General features: G+C 39.1%; 1 protein-coding gene across 1 annotated transcript in view; it reads left to right on the top strand.

Moving 5' to 3' along the window:
* The window catches only part of STK31 (serine/threonine kinase 31), a 40536-nt gene extending 26433 nt beyond the window's left edge, over window positions 1–14103 (top strand). Inside the window, exons 16-23 of the mRNA XM_050892478.1 lie at window positions 585–665; window positions 1029–1154; window positions 1855–1980; window positions 2243–2329; window positions 3783–3932; window positions 5720–5845; window positions 7825–7893; window positions 12375–14103. Coding sequence (XP_050748435.1) covers window positions 585–665; window positions 1029–1154; window positions 1855–1980; window positions 2243–2329; window positions 3783–3932; window positions 5720–5845; window positions 7825–7893; window positions 12375–12557 — 948 coding nt within the window. The 3' untranslated portion in view covers window positions 12558–14103. The remainder of the gene's footprint in view (window positions 1–584; window positions 666–1028; window positions 1155–1854; window positions 1981–2242; window positions 2330–3782; window positions 3933–5719; window positions 5846–7824; window positions 7894–12374) is intronic.
* Window positions 14104–16034: the final 1931 nt, after the last annotated feature.

Genomic DNA, 16034 nt, shown 5'->3' with positions numbered 1-16034 from the left:
CACCCTTTCTCTAAGTCCTCTGTATGGAGGGAAGAATCAGAAACCATTGCCTTGTGAGCGAGTAGAAGGGCACCAGAATTTGTGGTGGTGATATACCTACCTCTGCAGTTGTAACATCTGTGTGTAATAGTTATGTTGCAGCATTACAGCTGTGTAGGGTCTGGAGATGTGTGAGATGCTGGCCTGGTCTGTGTCACTACTTGATTTCTGTCTTCTTCCACTTACCGTAGTGGAATTGTTTTCCTTTGTTTAGGCCTACTAAAGCTTCTTGTAGAAAAGAAGAAATGTTTTCTGTGATAGTGCATGAGCTGTTTGGGGCCTTAACACTACCCACCCTCAGAGATTTAAGAAATCTGTCTATATTGAACTGCTGTATTTATGTTGTGTGTGGTTGTGTGTGTTGGTTTCTTGTGCTCTCTCAAAAAGCAAATGGCAGTGTTACTTTGAATGTTGTTGTTGAAGGAGGTACAGTCATGGTCAATGTACGTTTGAATGTCCTGGGTATACATTGCAAATGTCACTGTATATTTATATATGTCACAAACTAGTGACCTGAAGCTGTGGGCCTTGTTTCCTTCATTTAGGAGAAGCTTACTTATTTGGTACAGAAATGGTTCCCTGAGTTACCACTTCTTTATCCAGAAGCAGGAATTCTGAACTATATGGTAAGCAGAGGTTGTGTTTGAATGTACTGTCAGTTATTGTTTCGGGCGCTATCAATGCTCTGCACCAAAAATGCTCTGCACAGTCTGTGTCCATTTGGGGGACATATACCCTGAGCATTGTTAGTTGTGGTCTTCCTCCTTCTCCCCCTCTTCTGGGAGATGTTCAAGGAATGCATTTCATTAGCTGCCGCATCACGGCCAGCCTCTTGGTAACGGATGCTGTAACTTTTTAACATGTCCCAACTGGTTTTGTGCTTTGCTAAGTTGACTGAAGAAGAGGCGAGGTAGTTGAAGCCTCTGAATCTTACCGGCTGTTAAATGCCATGTGCTTACCCTGGATATCTGTGTGTGCATGTGCTTCAGAACTCTGGCGGACTTCTGACACGCAGCCTGGAGCGAGACCTTCTGGATGCTGAGCCCATGAAGGAACTGAGCACGAAGCGACCTTTAGTGTGTTCAGAAATTCAGGGCCAGAAGGTTCTTTTAAAGGTAATGTTGGCACTGGGTTTCAGTGAGCGCTGCAGGTGAGGCCTTGGCTTATTAACGTGCTGATTCTGAACGAACTCTGCTGTTCCTTTCATGTCCCTGTGTTTAACAGCCCTTTTCTGATAGCAGATTTTTTTGTTGAGGCCTGTAGAACATGAAGCATTGTTTTCCTTCTGGATTGCTTCCATGTTGCTTACTGATTTTTTTTCACTTCTTTTGAGGACTGCTGTAGTGAACAGTGCTTCCCTGTTCTTTCTGGTATCTGGTGGACCTTTTATCCTGTTCATTACTCCTGTCTCTTTTTGCAGATGCTGATTTGTCTTCCTGGTGATTTCACTGAGACATTTCAGGAACTGCTGCTTTTCCCTTGCTCTACTTCTCTACCAATCTGCTAGCAACTGTGAAACCAGGGGATGTAGTAGTATGAGAGGCATAGCTGTAAATATTCTTGCTTTTGACTTGGCTTATTTAAATCTCAAATTGGAGACGTGCTCCCTGTTTTGTTGGTACAGACTTTCTAAGAGTTAATAAGAAAATATGGGAAAAGTTTATGACAGTTGGAATTGAGTTTTGTGTTAAGTAGAAGAGGAAGTTATTTGATGGCACCTAAAAATATGCATTTCTAAAATTCAAAGAAAAAAGTTTAATGGAATAATGTTACAGGCATATGAGTAATAGCTTGGGTATCTGTTTTGTTTTTAAGGGCTACTCTGTAGATGTAAGCTCGGAAGCCAAAGTGATAGAAAGAGTTGCCAAATATCACAGAGCTTGGGATCAACAGAAGGAGAACTCTGGATTACTACAACTGTTGTTCCTTCTTTTCTGCAAGGCAAGATTCAAATTGATGATCTTGATTTCTAGTTTAAGCTGAAAGACTTGCAGTTGGACCTGAAAGCTTTAACATATTTTAAGTTGGAGCACTGAATCAGAAAAATATTTCCTTTCTGAGTTTAGATAAACTGTCTACTTAGTAAACATAATGAATTGATTTATGACACATCTAGTGCATGTTAAACTTCCCAATGTTCCTGATATTTGAAACAATCTATTTTTCCCCCCCTTTTTTTTTTGTTTTGTTGTTGTTGTTGAAGTCTGATCCTTTGGTATATTTAATGGTCCCGTACTACCCAGGAGCAAGTCTGGGCGCTTTACAGGCTCATACACCTTTAACTTTAGAAGTAAGTATAACTGCTTAGACTATCAGCATTTTATTTTGTGTGTTTTTGAACTGAACTCTTATTGTTTTGCTGTATCTTATGGTGCTGATGGTGTTTCACCAGTGTACTTCCTTTGGTGGCTGACAGTGACTGTACAAAGTTGCACAGGTAGCTTGACTGGCATTCTTAGCATCTGGTCAGGCAGTAGTTTATAACTTTCTAAAAGAGATGTTGTTGCTTAGATACACTTTTTTCTTTTATTGAAATTAATGCCTCAGCTGTATTACTAGTACACTTTAAAAGTACTGGAATTGAACATGTTAGATGTTCAGGGGCAGGCATTTCTGTAACAAAGTTTTAGAGGACTCGTGTAATTCCTCCCCCCCCCCCCCATCCCCTTCCTTTTCCTTTCCCTCCTCCCCACACACTGTATAGCCAGTTTGGATAGTCATCCCTTCTGAAGGAAGCAGTAGCTAGAACCCAATACAGTCTTTTCTCTAGTTCTGTTTGCTGACTTGAAGCTTCTGTTTGCTGACTTGGACCTACTTGTAAAAGTCCCAAGTTGCATGTGTTTTGGTTTTTTTCTCCCCACTCCCCCTCCCTTTTCATGTTAGTGATTTTGTTAATTGCTGACTGCAATCCCCGCCCCCCCCCCCCCTCCCCCGCCTCCTGCCTGGCTGTGTGTCCTGGTTTAAGCTGGGATAGAGTTAATTTTTTTTCTTAGTAGCTGGTACAGTGCTGTGTTTTGGATTTAGTGGGAGAATAATGTTGATAACACTCTGATGTTTTAGTTGTTGTTAAGTAGCGCTTATCCTAAGTTGAGGACTTTTCAGTTTCCCATGCTCTGCCAGCAAGCAGGTGTACAAGAAGCTGGGAGGGAGCACAGCCAGGACAGCTGACCCGAACTAGCCAAAGGGATATTCCATACCATAGAACGTCATGCTCAGTATATAAACAGGAGGGAGTTGGCCGGGAGGGGTGGATCAGGGTGGATTGCGGCTCGGGCATCGGTCAGTGGGTGGTGAGCAACTGCATTGTGCATCACTTGTCTTTTCTTGAGGGTGTTTTTTTTTTTTTTTTTTTGTTATATTCCTTTTCATTACTATTATTATTATTTTATTTTTATTTTTAGTATTATATTTGATTTTACTTTAGTTATTAAACTGTTCTTATTTCAACCCACGAGTTTTACTTTTTTTTTTTTTTGATTCTCCTCCCCATCCCACTGGGAGGGGGGAGGAGTGAGGGAGCGGCTGCGTGGTGCTTAGTTGTTGGCTGGGGTTAAAGCACGACACTGTGCAAGTCATAATAGTTTTACTGGGAATTAGTCCATACTTCATAAAATGGAATTGTCATGAACTTTGAATGTGTACAGACCTTAAAAAGCCTTAGTTCTGGATAGAAACTTACTTGATACTGTGCTTTGTTTTTTCCATATCTGTCTTTGTAATAAACACCCAAATTAAATCATTAGGAGGCATTAAAAGTGATGAAGGGAGTGGCCCAAGGTCTACAAACGTTGCATAGAGCTAATATAGTACATGGATCTCTGCATGGAAATAATGTTTTTGCTGTGAATCGAAAACAAGGAGTCGTTGGAGACTTTGATTTCACAAAATCAGAGGTAAAAAAAAAAATCCTTCAGTGACTTTTAGTCAGAATTATGTATCAAAACAGACAACTGTGTTTGCAATTTAAAAGAGTATTGGTAAACATTGTGCTTAGCAGTGAGACTCCTGTTTCATATTCTGAATAGGGTTGGGCAGTTTGAGTCTCGTTGAAGTTTTTGTAAACACAGTCTAATCTTGGAGGGGAAAAAAGAATTACTGAGTTAAGCAAAACAGTGGAACAAAAAAGATAGAGAACTTGCAGTAGTTGTTTGTTGGCTGTCTTGTATATTTAATGGTAATGAGCATCATCAGAGGTGAGAGTAAGAACTCATGTTTGAAGAAGGGCTAGTCAAGCTCGTACAAATTCTTTGCCTTTCTGTTTGATAGATAATGGGGTTCTAGTATGTGGTTTAATCTGTCACGGTGTTTGGTAAATTAACAGGATTTTACATGTTGCCTACATAGACCTGTATTTATATCTACTTCTGATTTAGTCCTCAGTTTCTGTAGTAAAGAATTTCATAGTTGTTCTTGGGGAAAATACTCTTTAAGAACACAAGCTATTTTCTCACTATTCATTGTGTTTACATAGTAAAGTCTCCAATAATGGTATCTGTTCTGTAGTCACCTTTTGACTTTCTAAACTCAAGTTGAGCTAAAACGTTTTTGTGCTAGAGGTCTGCTTCATGCTTATTTAATTTTTTTGATAGTAATATGTATTTTAATATGTCATTATATTAATATAATAAACATAATATAAATAAAAGTAAGTTTAATTGAGAACCCTTATTTCTGCTTTGGAAATGCATTATCTGTTAATCTCATGAAGAGTGTCAAATGTTTGGACAGCAAGGTGTGCTTCCCTTGAAATAAGTTTCAATTTTCAACATGCTAAAGAGAGATGCTTTAAGAATTTTTGACAGCTGAGTTTTCTGAAAGGTCATACTCAGTACAGATGGTGCCATTGTGAAAATTGCAGGAGCTGAGGAAGACTATCCCTCTTTTTACTCCTCCCTGCAGGTATGGGCTGTGCTGAAATGAGCAGCTCACGTGATAGAGCAGGAAAGTTCCACCCATGGTTCACAGCCTGGATCCAGTTTGTGCCTTCTCTATAGGGGTGTCAGTACTGCTCAGTGCTTGTACTTTCTGCATGATCACAAGTGCATGAGTGGAGCTGGTAAATGATGTGTTACGGAGTACTCTTGGCAGTCTGGAGACTAGTCTTCTCCAGTCTGGCTATAGCTGGTGCTGGCTGGTGTCATGGAGGGGGATAGAAACTCAGGGTCTAGCTGTTATTTTGACAGTAGACAATCCTAAAATATGCTGGAAACCAGGAGGGAGGAAGCAGCTAGTTTCAGGTGAAGACCAGAAAGGCAGAGAAGAAAAAATAGGAAAGCTGTCAGAACTGAACTTTAGTTCTAAAGTTCTCCAAAATAGTGCCAAATGTCTTTAATATTTGTGATCCCCACCCCCCACCCACACCCCCCCCCCCAATTTGAGAAGTTTTGTAATTTGTATTCTTTACCACCTTATGAGCTTTAATAGTTCTAGTATGGAGTAGAATCTGCCATCCCTATTCTTCTATTACAGTTAGAGATGATACATGTGAGATGTTATCTCTTTTTTCCTTTATACACCACTTTTTTTTGATCAGTAAAGGAGGATTTTACATTTCAGTCTGGGTCAGCACAGAACTCTATGGTGAAGTTGTCTGGCACATTAGAAGGGAGAGGGAGATACATCTGCTTCAATGTACTGTTGGTCTTGCTTGAAATTACAGGTACAATTTTTTTCCCCATAGGAGCAACGTGCTGCTGCAAACACTATGGTTGTCAGTACCCTGAGCTTAGTTTCTCCTGAACTGAAAATGGGACAGCCAGCTTCTCCAGCCTCTGACATGTATGCTTATGGCTGCCTTCTGTTCTGGGTATGTTATGACTTGTGGGAGGGTTTCTAGTAATATTATGGAACTGTAGCAGGCTTATAAAGAGCAATAAATGTTATCTCCAACTTCTGCTTTGAACTGTTTTGGTGAGATAAGTGTTCATATTTTCAACTGAGTGGTAAGTGTGGAATGAATGGGGGTTACGATTATGGGCAGAAGACAGTGCATTTTTCTATAAAATATACAATGTAATTTATATAGTTATATGAAAAAAATTATGCTTCTGTTCCTCATGCTGTGGATTATCAGTTCTTACTGCACTTCCCATTCATTCCTTGTGAGACTTTTTTTCTTCTTTTTTTTGTGACCTTGCCCCTGAGGAATTACCCGAATCAAAAGACAGGAAAGATAAAGGCAAGGATGGGACTGTCATATGTTTTGTTGCTGGCAACAGTGCTTAGATGGGTGTTTTGTTTCTTAGTGCGTGTTATGCCAGGGAGGAGAAAGCAATCTATGTTCCTGTGTTAGGTGGCATGTTGCACAGCATCTCCTCCATCTCCTTTTTGTCTTCTGGCACTGTATTGCTGCCTCCCCAACTCAGGGTGTCAGTGCCATGTGTTCTGAATGGGAAAACTTCACATCTCCCAGACTTGAAAAGCCACAAGCTACCCAGCAAGTGCTGACGTTCCCAGGCAGTGATTTTGCATGAGCGCTTGATATATTGGAACTGGTTCACTGAGTGCCAATTGGAGCTCCAGGGTACATGGGGGTCTTCCTGGGAAACACTGGCAGTTCCATCAGCTGCACAGTGATGGCTTCAGTAATCCTTTCTGTGCTGTAGCATCTTAAAACCACTTCCTAACAGAGACGTAAACTGCAAGTTGATAGGTAGCCACTGTCAGTTACCTGTGCTGAGAAGATGAAGCTGGTTCATATAAAAGTCACTCTTTGTTATGTTTTATTCCCAATTTAGGAAGCAGTTGCTTAAAATTAAGTCATTTTTCTACTGAAATAGATGGAACTAAAGTGTAATGTAATATCATAGATGTTTATAATTTATTAACATGGTACGGTTTAGTCAGAACACTTTCAGTACCACTATTCAGATCTTCATCTCTTCTAGAAAAAAGGTTTCTACAAGTAGAAGTGAGTTAAAAAAAAAACCCAGTAAAAAACCCCTAAAACCAAAGCCAGTTTTACAAATGGCTGGCTCTGCTTGAAGAGAATATCTGGGATGCAGCAAGATCAGCAGAAACCTCATCCAAGTTTGCCAGCTGAATTTCAGATTAATCCACATGTAATTAATCTTCAGTGTGGACTTGGTGGTGTATTGATCATTTGATGGAAAGCTCTAGCTCAAGTGTTAGTATAATGTTCAACAGTTGCCAGTTTCATGTTGGGCATCTGAAATTGTGTTCCCCCTCATTAAACAGCAGTGCCACTTCTAAAATTGAGACAGTGGTTTTCCAAGTTCTCTGCTGATCTGTGTCACAAGAGCCCAGCACTGACTAAACACATGCTTCCTTTTGCTGTCTATTTAATTGTTCAGAATAGAGGCATTTTCAGCTTAACCTGCAGGCAGGGTTTTGAAAAATGCTGTACTCAGGCATGGTTCTAGGCAATAGTAAAGACTGGGGAAACTTTACTTTGTTTATGGGCACAGGGTTCACATTTGTCTGTTAAAGTACGCTTACTCCTCAGCATTTCTTAAAGAGGATTATATAATTAAATGTACGGCTTGGGGATGGACTTTGAGTCATGTTTTTAAAAGTCTATTTCTTTTGACCTCTGAAAGTTTCTTCTGATACTAAATTTTTTCCACTTGTTTCTGTGTAAGGGGAACTTGAGCCCCTTGCATGTTTTACCCTACTGTGAAATTAGGAAAAAAGCTTTTCCCTGCCATTTTCCCATAACAATCCATTTTCACTTGAAACCTGGAATCTCCTTGACTGATGTTTGGTTTTGTTAAACTAAAGGGAAAAAACCTACCAGTGTTATGCATTATGTATCTTCATTTACAGCTTTGCATTCAAAACCAGGAGTTTGGCATAAAAGAAGATGGAACACCTGAGGTGGATGTGGTTGTCATGGTATGTTAATTGTCAGATGAGGAAGATTAGACTGCTCTTGTTCAGAGGTGGTTATTCGATATTTTTTTGAAGTCAAACATTTCATTGTAAGTGCTGGATTGAGAAAATGTTCTTAATTGACTATTTGGATAATTCTAACTAGCATGCACAAATAAAATGATGTTTGAGAAGGTAGAAAATCCCGGAGTTTTCTTAATAACTCCAACCTCAGGAGGAGCAACTTCTTCACAGATAACTATTAATTGAATGACACCAAGTTACAGACTTGGGGAATAAGTCATTGAGATTCAGCCTCAAAGGAGGTATTTGAATTAGGAACCTATCTTTTCTGAAGTCAAGGAAGTTGACTTTATTCATCTGTCTTCCTACATAATGATTGCGCAGTGCTTGAGCATTAATAAAACAGCCAAATTCCATTTTAATCACTTAAATGTAGTTGTAAAAGTGTATTGTGCCCTTTTTTCTTTGGTTTGGTTTTTTGTGTGTGTGAAACAAACTTTCCTATGCTTCTGAAACAAATGCACAGATATAAGTGGACCCTGCATGATACGAATTTGTGTTGCTGCTTTCATTCTTTCTACTCTGAACTGTTGTTCTCTGTCTACTGTATGCCAGCAACTGTTGTCACCTTGAACTCTATTTTCAGTCCCTTTTTTGAAGCTTATCCTTGCCCAGTGTCTCAGTGTGTCTTTGAGAATAAGTAGACCTGCGTGCCTTTGTGTTTCCCAACTTAGGTCTCCAACTTTGAAGTTGATCCTTCGCTAACTTATCTATCTCCTGGATGTTAATCATAAGCAGATAATTTTATGGCCTTCTCTCTGTGTGCCTTAGTTACCTGAACACTTGTCTTTCCTTGGGTTTATTTTCTTGTGTAACTCTTTCCCATAAGCTTTCAGCCTTCTGGCTAGGAGTTAAGATCTTTTTTCTTGCCTGCTTTCAACCTCTTCTACCTTTGCTACAGGCAATTCCTTTTCCCCCTTATAAAAGTCGGAATAACAGAAGACATGCCACCATATATAGTTTAAAGAAATTCACTGGGAAGTTTATGGACCTTTTTCAAATCATTAGCCTTCCCAGACTAGTTTCTGCTTCATACTTTTTGCTGTGCTTCTGCCTGTCTAGTTACTGACTGCTTTATTCTTGTCTTGTGTGCCTCCCATCTTGTGTTTTTTAATCTATATGGACTACTTCTCCTATCATGCTTATTCTGTTGATCTTACTTTAAGTGAGAGCTTACAGTTTTATCTAGATTTGAGAAGGCCATGAAACTCCTTAAATCAAGCCTTACACTGTTATTTAAAAAAAAAGGCAAGCAGGTGACTCTAGCTTTTAAGTGAAGTCTTAGGTTATGGATAGAATTTTCTAAGGAATATAGGAAAGAGTTAGAGGTTAATCCCCATATTTTCCAGAAAAGTAGAAAAATACTTTAAATAGAAATGTAGAAAACAAAGCAGTGGAGTTGCTGTTGGCCAGATAAATTTGGGTTGTTTTGTTAAGGGGAAAAAACTAGAAAAAAATAATAAATAATAAATCCCTCTTTATTGGTTATACTTGTGTATTAGTTATTTGCCAGTTTTACGGAGATAACTATTAAAGCATGGGGCTAAATTACTAGAGTTGTGTTCTTTACGAGCTTAGTGTATCCTGTTTGCTGTGTTTAGGTTAAGAAACTGTCATGATACAGTACCAGACTAACACAGCTGTAGTGTATCACTGCATAACACAGTACTGTAAATAATCTTGTTTTGTTAGATGACTCTTATCCTCTACAGTATGTCTTTTAATAACTTCATTTCAACAGTGTTCTCCAGTGATGAAAGCATTACTGATAAAGCACAGGACTGTCTACCAAATCCCTCTGCAAAATTATTTCCAGTGTGACACTACCATGGACAATACAAGAATAAAACACGCAGCATTTGAGCAGGGAGGTGATCCTGTAAATAGTGTTTCTTATCGTGCATTATAGTTGCTTGGTTTCTTATTAAAAATTAATTTAATCTCATGAAACACACAATACTATAGGAAAGAAGATTCAGTAATTTGTGATTCACCATTAGGGCTAACTAGGGGGGTTTAAATGTATTCCACAAAATTTGTACAGAACCGTCTGCCCAGTGTGTCATTCAGGATTATGCATAATAATCCTTAGATACTGAAAAACCTAACTCTCTCTCATGCATAAGGGAAACTTAATTGTTCAAGGAAGTAGAAAAGATTTCTTGGGACATTAAAAATAGGAGTTGGTTCACTTCTGTTTTCCATAAAATTTCTGCTGTAATAGTGTTTTACAAATAAGGTCTGAAGTATGCAAATCAAAGTTGAAATGGCCAGTTTCAGGGTATTATACTTCTGTGTTCTTCTGTAGCAGGTATCTTCTGAAGTGCGAACAGCTGCCTTTGTCTCAAGGACAATTAATAAATTTAGCCATTATTGTTCTTAGCAGGGATTAATTTGTTTTACAGCTTTTAATAAGACCAAGTTTCTTTAACATTTTTCCCTGATGAAAAGAAGCAGCATTTGAGTTTGACCTTGTCAGATGATACAGTCCTAATCAATATATTGTTGGCAGTTTTTAAGGATTCATCCTGAATGCGTGTGCTTGCACGTGCACCAGCCACCGAAGTCCACTGGAAAGCAGTCTGTGTTGCCTGCAGTGCACAGAAACATACATGAGGGTTTTACTAAGAAATGTAATACTAATAAATACCTTTCAGCTGTTTCTTGGGGAATCTTTTAGACCTCTGGCTGTTAATCCTTGTCCCAGTTCTTGGGGAAAATCTATTTTGCTTTTAAGTGCTTTATCTATAATCAGCTTATTCAGAATTAATCTCCATGCCCATCTGCAGGCTCTTGACAGGCTGGTAATTTCCCTTCCATCTCAGTCTCGTGCCCAGAGGAATTGCACACTTGCAACTGGTAAATTTTTGTTGTTTTCAGCAAATGTAAAATTGCCACAGGAAAATAACGTTAACCTTTAAAACAGGGATATTAATGTTAGGTAACTGTTGAGGAAAAGCAAAGTTTAGAGCTAAGATCTTGTAGCTGCTCATTTAGCCATGCCAAGTTTCAGTGTTCAGTGTGTTTCAGCATCCAGTTTTGCGTATTTAAAAAAGAAAAGTAAATAAGAGCAAACACAATGAAATGAAATGGAGTAAACACGATGAAATGTTGTCGTACAGCAGTATTCCTCGTGGAATCAATTTTCAGTCTCCTTAGTAGTGATAAGATGGTGAGAAGGGGATATTTGTTGTTGACAGACATTTGATAGTATCATGAAATGCAAATACACAAATACAAAGCTTTTGAAGCTCTTTAAATGCTCAGACTTTCTTCACTTAGTTTTGCAGAGGAAGTGTGTAGTCATGGTTCACTCCTGTATTTCATTGCACATGTTTGGATCTCCTCAACTAGAGATTTTCCTTTGAGCATTTTAAATGTTTTATAAACATTTAACAATGCTTTATGCTTCTAAGATCAACAGTTTTCAGATGACATCTTTTCACCCAGATTTCAGATGATTTGGGGAGTGGCTAATTCTCCAGAGTCACTCTGATAATTAGTGACAGAGTTGGAAACTGTCTGCTTGTTTCTGTCTTCAAGTTTTTGACTACTTGTGTACATTCCTTTGCATTGCAGTGATTCTTCTGTCTGGGTGAAATGGGGATAGGTGAGAGATGTACAGGTATCTTGTGCTTTGCTGTTTTATGGACCCTGGTCAGAGGTGTTGCTGGCTTGGAGACTGTGAACAAGCAAGCCTTCTTATGGGAAGATTTTGTTCCCGTTGAGTTTTGGTAATCTAGATCTCTAGATCAGCATTTGAGATTGTCTTTCTTGCAGTCTGCTTGTCCAAATCCAGTGTGTGCTCTTCCTCCCTCAACAGCTGATGTTTATGCATATGTGTAGCAGCTGTGTTTTTATGTTTTGTGTATGGAGTCTAGCACTGTTAATGTGCTAAGCATTTAGGCACGTAATCCCTTCTGATAAATCCAAAGAGCCTAAGGGTAAGTGATGGGTTAATAGCAAAATAGCTGTTGTTGATTTAGAGCCCATTACTTTGGTTTTCTTTTTTTTCTGTGCTCTTGCAGAGAGATAAAGCAAGATGACAAAAGTTAAAAGATGGAGATGTAGAAGGTGAATGGCACCTGTTCTGTTTCTTCTCAGTAGAAAGACCAACTTCAGTTTCTCTAATTTATAGTAGTTCAGTGAATTGATACTTTAAAATATAATAACTCACGCTCTTCTGTGAAATTTGCTGACACCAGGTTGACAGACCTGGTGCTGAACGCTTGCTTTGATTTTGTTGTTAATGAGCACTATGACTGTCAAGTGTTGCTGACCATTGGGAATGCTATGGTACAACATTTTATGAGGGCTTTGGGCCCTAAGCACTTAGAAGATGTGTTCATCAAATACTTGGTTGTTATTTGTAATTGAGTTTGTTTTGCTTACTGATGAAATCCTTCTCCCTCTGTTTGTAGGAAGATAAAGTTAAATCTCTTCTCCTGAATTTGTTCTGCTGTAACAGACTGACCGCTGAGCAGGTGCTGAGGCATGATTGCTTCCTCATAGTTGATGCGGTTCCAGTTTCACCACAACAAGGTGAAGAGCATGAGCCATGTGAAGAACATGATTCTGAGAAGACAGGTGAAAAAAAAATGTGATTAACTGAGGAGAATGGAGCAAACCATACTCAATAGATGAGGAACTTTTCCATCAGGTGTTTGATTGAGACTTCTGTTTTTGTTTGGTTTTGAAATCATTGTCCTGATCTGAAATCTCAAAATATAAGAGGTTTGGTAGGTGCAGTGATGTTTTGTGATTACACAATCTTCACTGCATTTTCTTTTAAGTACATTCTATTCTAAGTAAGTGTTCAGGGGTATAAGTGTGGTGTTACTGATTGTGTTCTTAGTTCATCAGCCTTTTTCTTTGTCTGTTATATAGGCTTTAAATTTACAGAGAGTAGTCTTGTTAGATGCCAGAGATCTTTTAAGATGAAGCTTTAGTGACTTGTTTTTGTATCCAGTTTTCTATCCCTCTTCTTGCTGTGATTCCTTATAACATGTTCCTCTTAAAGATGCTCTAGGGTATTACCTTTTTGCTGGAGGTTTTTTGCTATTGCATAGCCAAGATGTTCCTACAGCAACTGCCTTCAAGATTTAAGGGGAAAAAAAAAAAAAGTACTGCTTTGACAACTGGTAAAGGAAATGGAGAGCAGCCTGCCTCTTTTCTATCTTTCTGCATTTGAAAAATGCAGTTGGCTTTCTAGAGAGCAAGCATCCTTCTAGTTGCTCCTTTGCAGTGCGGCTGCCAACCAAAATACTATACACACGCATTTGCAAAAACTACTGCTTATTTGCTCTACGTAAGCATGTGTGTATATCATCTGTTCTTAAACGTTGTTCGCAATAGCTATAAAGGTGTGATTTTTCATGAGCGGGTTTGTTTGCCTGCAACACTTTGCTGTTAATGTTACCATTGAAAGAGTTTTGTCAGCTCTTTATTTTTACAGGAAATTGTTGCTTATCTTTATGAAGGTTTTCCTTTCTTCTCAGAAAGAAACAAGTCAAAATGTGCAGAGTTGCTGTAGCAGTTTATTTAGCCTCTGGGTGTTGCTCTTGGACAGCGCTGTTGGCAGACTAGTATTTTGTAGAGGAATTATTGAAGCTGCATGTTGTCGGATGAAGAATGCAGTATGTAATGGGCAAGAACCAGCACCAGGGGAATTGGGGAGCCCTCAGGTACAATAATACAGTCCACAGTGGATAGAAGATACCACCCTGGCAGATCCACTTCTGATATTAGACTTGGTTTTCCATCCTTAAACCAATTAGTTGTTTTATATGGAGTAGCATGTAAGATGCCTTATCCTTTTTTCATTAAATGATAATGATTTTTTAATTTCTTTAATGTGTATGTAACCAATGATAGCAAAACCTTTGTTAAAAATATTTTTTTATGTAGAATTTTTGGTTAATGTGAAATATTTTCATTACTGAAATCACAGAATAATAATACCTTGTTTTTATCAATGAAAATAAACAGTTTAGCGATTTTGTGGGATGCTTTCCAAATACTGATTGCAGTCTTTCACTGTTAAAAAAAGGCTAACTTTAATTAATGTTAAACACTGAATAGAGGTTAGAAGACTAACCTGATGGTTTGTGTTGTGCTGTCATGTGTATTAGAATAAATTTTTGCCCAGTTCTCCTGCTCCAGAGTCCATGCAACCTAAAGTGTACTTCTTAAATCTCCAAATTGCTAACCTTCTTGGTTTTCTGAAACCAGAAGTCTCTGTGTATGCTTGATTAAAAAAATTGCACTCTCTTCAAAATCTCTTCACCAGCTGCAAGTAATATGATTTTTACATGTGGAACCTAGCACGAGATGGATTTAAAAAAAAAAAAAAAAAAACAACCAACCAACCCTGCTATAAAACTTTTGAAACCTTTTGGTACATATGAGTGTCAGGGTACTAGACAATACAGCCTTTCCATTTGAATTAAATGTTGATTACAGTCTTAGTGTCACTGGTTCTGTTTGTTTCTACTTCAACCTTTTCTATGGTAATTTTGTAGCTGTGGCTTTTTTTTCATTTCTTACTTGCCGGAGGCCTTAAGAAAATAGGTTGGTTCAGGGTCACGTTGCACAGCTATCCTGCCAAAGCTGAATACTAATCCATGATAATGGCCTGCCTGCTGTTTAGTTTGAGACACACCTTTTTAAACTGCATCTCTTCTGGCTAGAAGGTGGGTACTTGGAGGATAGAGAAGGGAGGTTGAAATGATCTTGTAGGAACGGTCTGTGTCCTTACTTGCTGCTGCTTCTAAGAAGCCCAAACGAAACTTACCTCACTCTTCCCTGGTACCAGCATTCTGCAGTTTTGAGCAGTGTCCTTGGCACAGACCAGGTTGGTGGGGGACCTTCAGGGGCTGAGTATTGCTTCACTGGGAAGTAAGGAGTTCAGTTGCTGTCATGGGCCCAAGACATTCATATCTTCTTAGGGCCTCTAATGGTGAGCCTGCAGTTCCAGGTCTTGGTGCCGACAACTTCCTTTCATGAGGACTGTTACCTTTGTTACTTGTTCAGACTTGTGTTCTCTCTGCACTCCTCACCTTGGTGTCCACCAGTGTGTGTCAGTATCAGTCTCAGCTTTTGCTCAGGACATCATACCCAAGTCAGCTACTACAATCGCCTTCTAGGCTGTAGATCCAGTAACAAAGTCACCTAAGAGGAAATGCTTTCTTCAGGCACCTGCAAACAACCACTTCCTCTGGCTTTACCTAACCTAGCCTGCAGACCTGGGATAGGACTGGTTTTCTTTGGGAGAGGAGTTCTTTCAGCAGATTGGGAGAATACTGATTTATCGTTTCTTATCTCCATGGTTTGGGTGCAGCTGTGGGAACTACTCGTTTCTGAATGCTGTGCCTCCGGTCATTTCTGGAGACTCCTGCTGTTCTGTTTGCTGCCTCTTAATCTTCATGCCCACCCTAACATCCATAATAACATTACTACGTCTTTCTGAGTAGTTTGCTGCTCACTCCGTTAGTATTTAACACTTCTGCCTGTGTAGTTTAGAGAAGGGTGGGGTGTTTTGTACTTCAAAATAGCTTTCTGCTATTACAGAGTCCTTATCAGCACTCACTAGTATTTCAACAATTTTTTTTTTCCTGATGGTGGCTGCAAGTTTGTATAGCCTGCAGGTTAAATTATATTCCTTCATAGGCAACTGTCTCAAGGACTTCCCCTAAATGGGCAAAGACTTATTTCATCTGCAGTCACTTCATTTCCCCATCTTGCAAGGAAATTGGTATGAATTCATCCAGATTTCAAATCGGGAGTCTAGTAGCTTGCAAGCTGATTGCTTTCTAGACCATGGTGGATGTTTGAGAGCCACATCTTCATTCATATAATTTAAAACACTGGTGAAAACTTTCCTCAGATTTCTGGGTGTGTGCTGGCAGGCACTAAGAAGATTATGCAGCATGCCACACCTCACTTGCAGCTCCTGCAGCAGTTGTCTTGAAAAGTGTTTTTCACAGCAGACACACCATGGCTAGATAGACTGAAAACAATTGTCAAATTGTCCTGTCCACAACCCTAAAGGACAGATCTGCTGTTACGACATAGAATTCTGT

Source organism: Gymnogyps californianus, chromosome 2, assembly GCF_018139145.2.
Source record: "Gymnogyps californianus isolate 813 chromosome 2, ASM1813914v2, whole genome shotgun sequence".
NCBI classification, from domain to species: domain Eukaryota; kingdom Metazoa; phylum Chordata; class Aves; order Accipitriformes; family Cathartidae; genus Gymnogyps; species Gymnogyps californianus.
The sequence above is the reverse complement of the archived record's forward strand: the minus strand, read 5'-3'. Positions and strand labels throughout refer to the sequence as shown.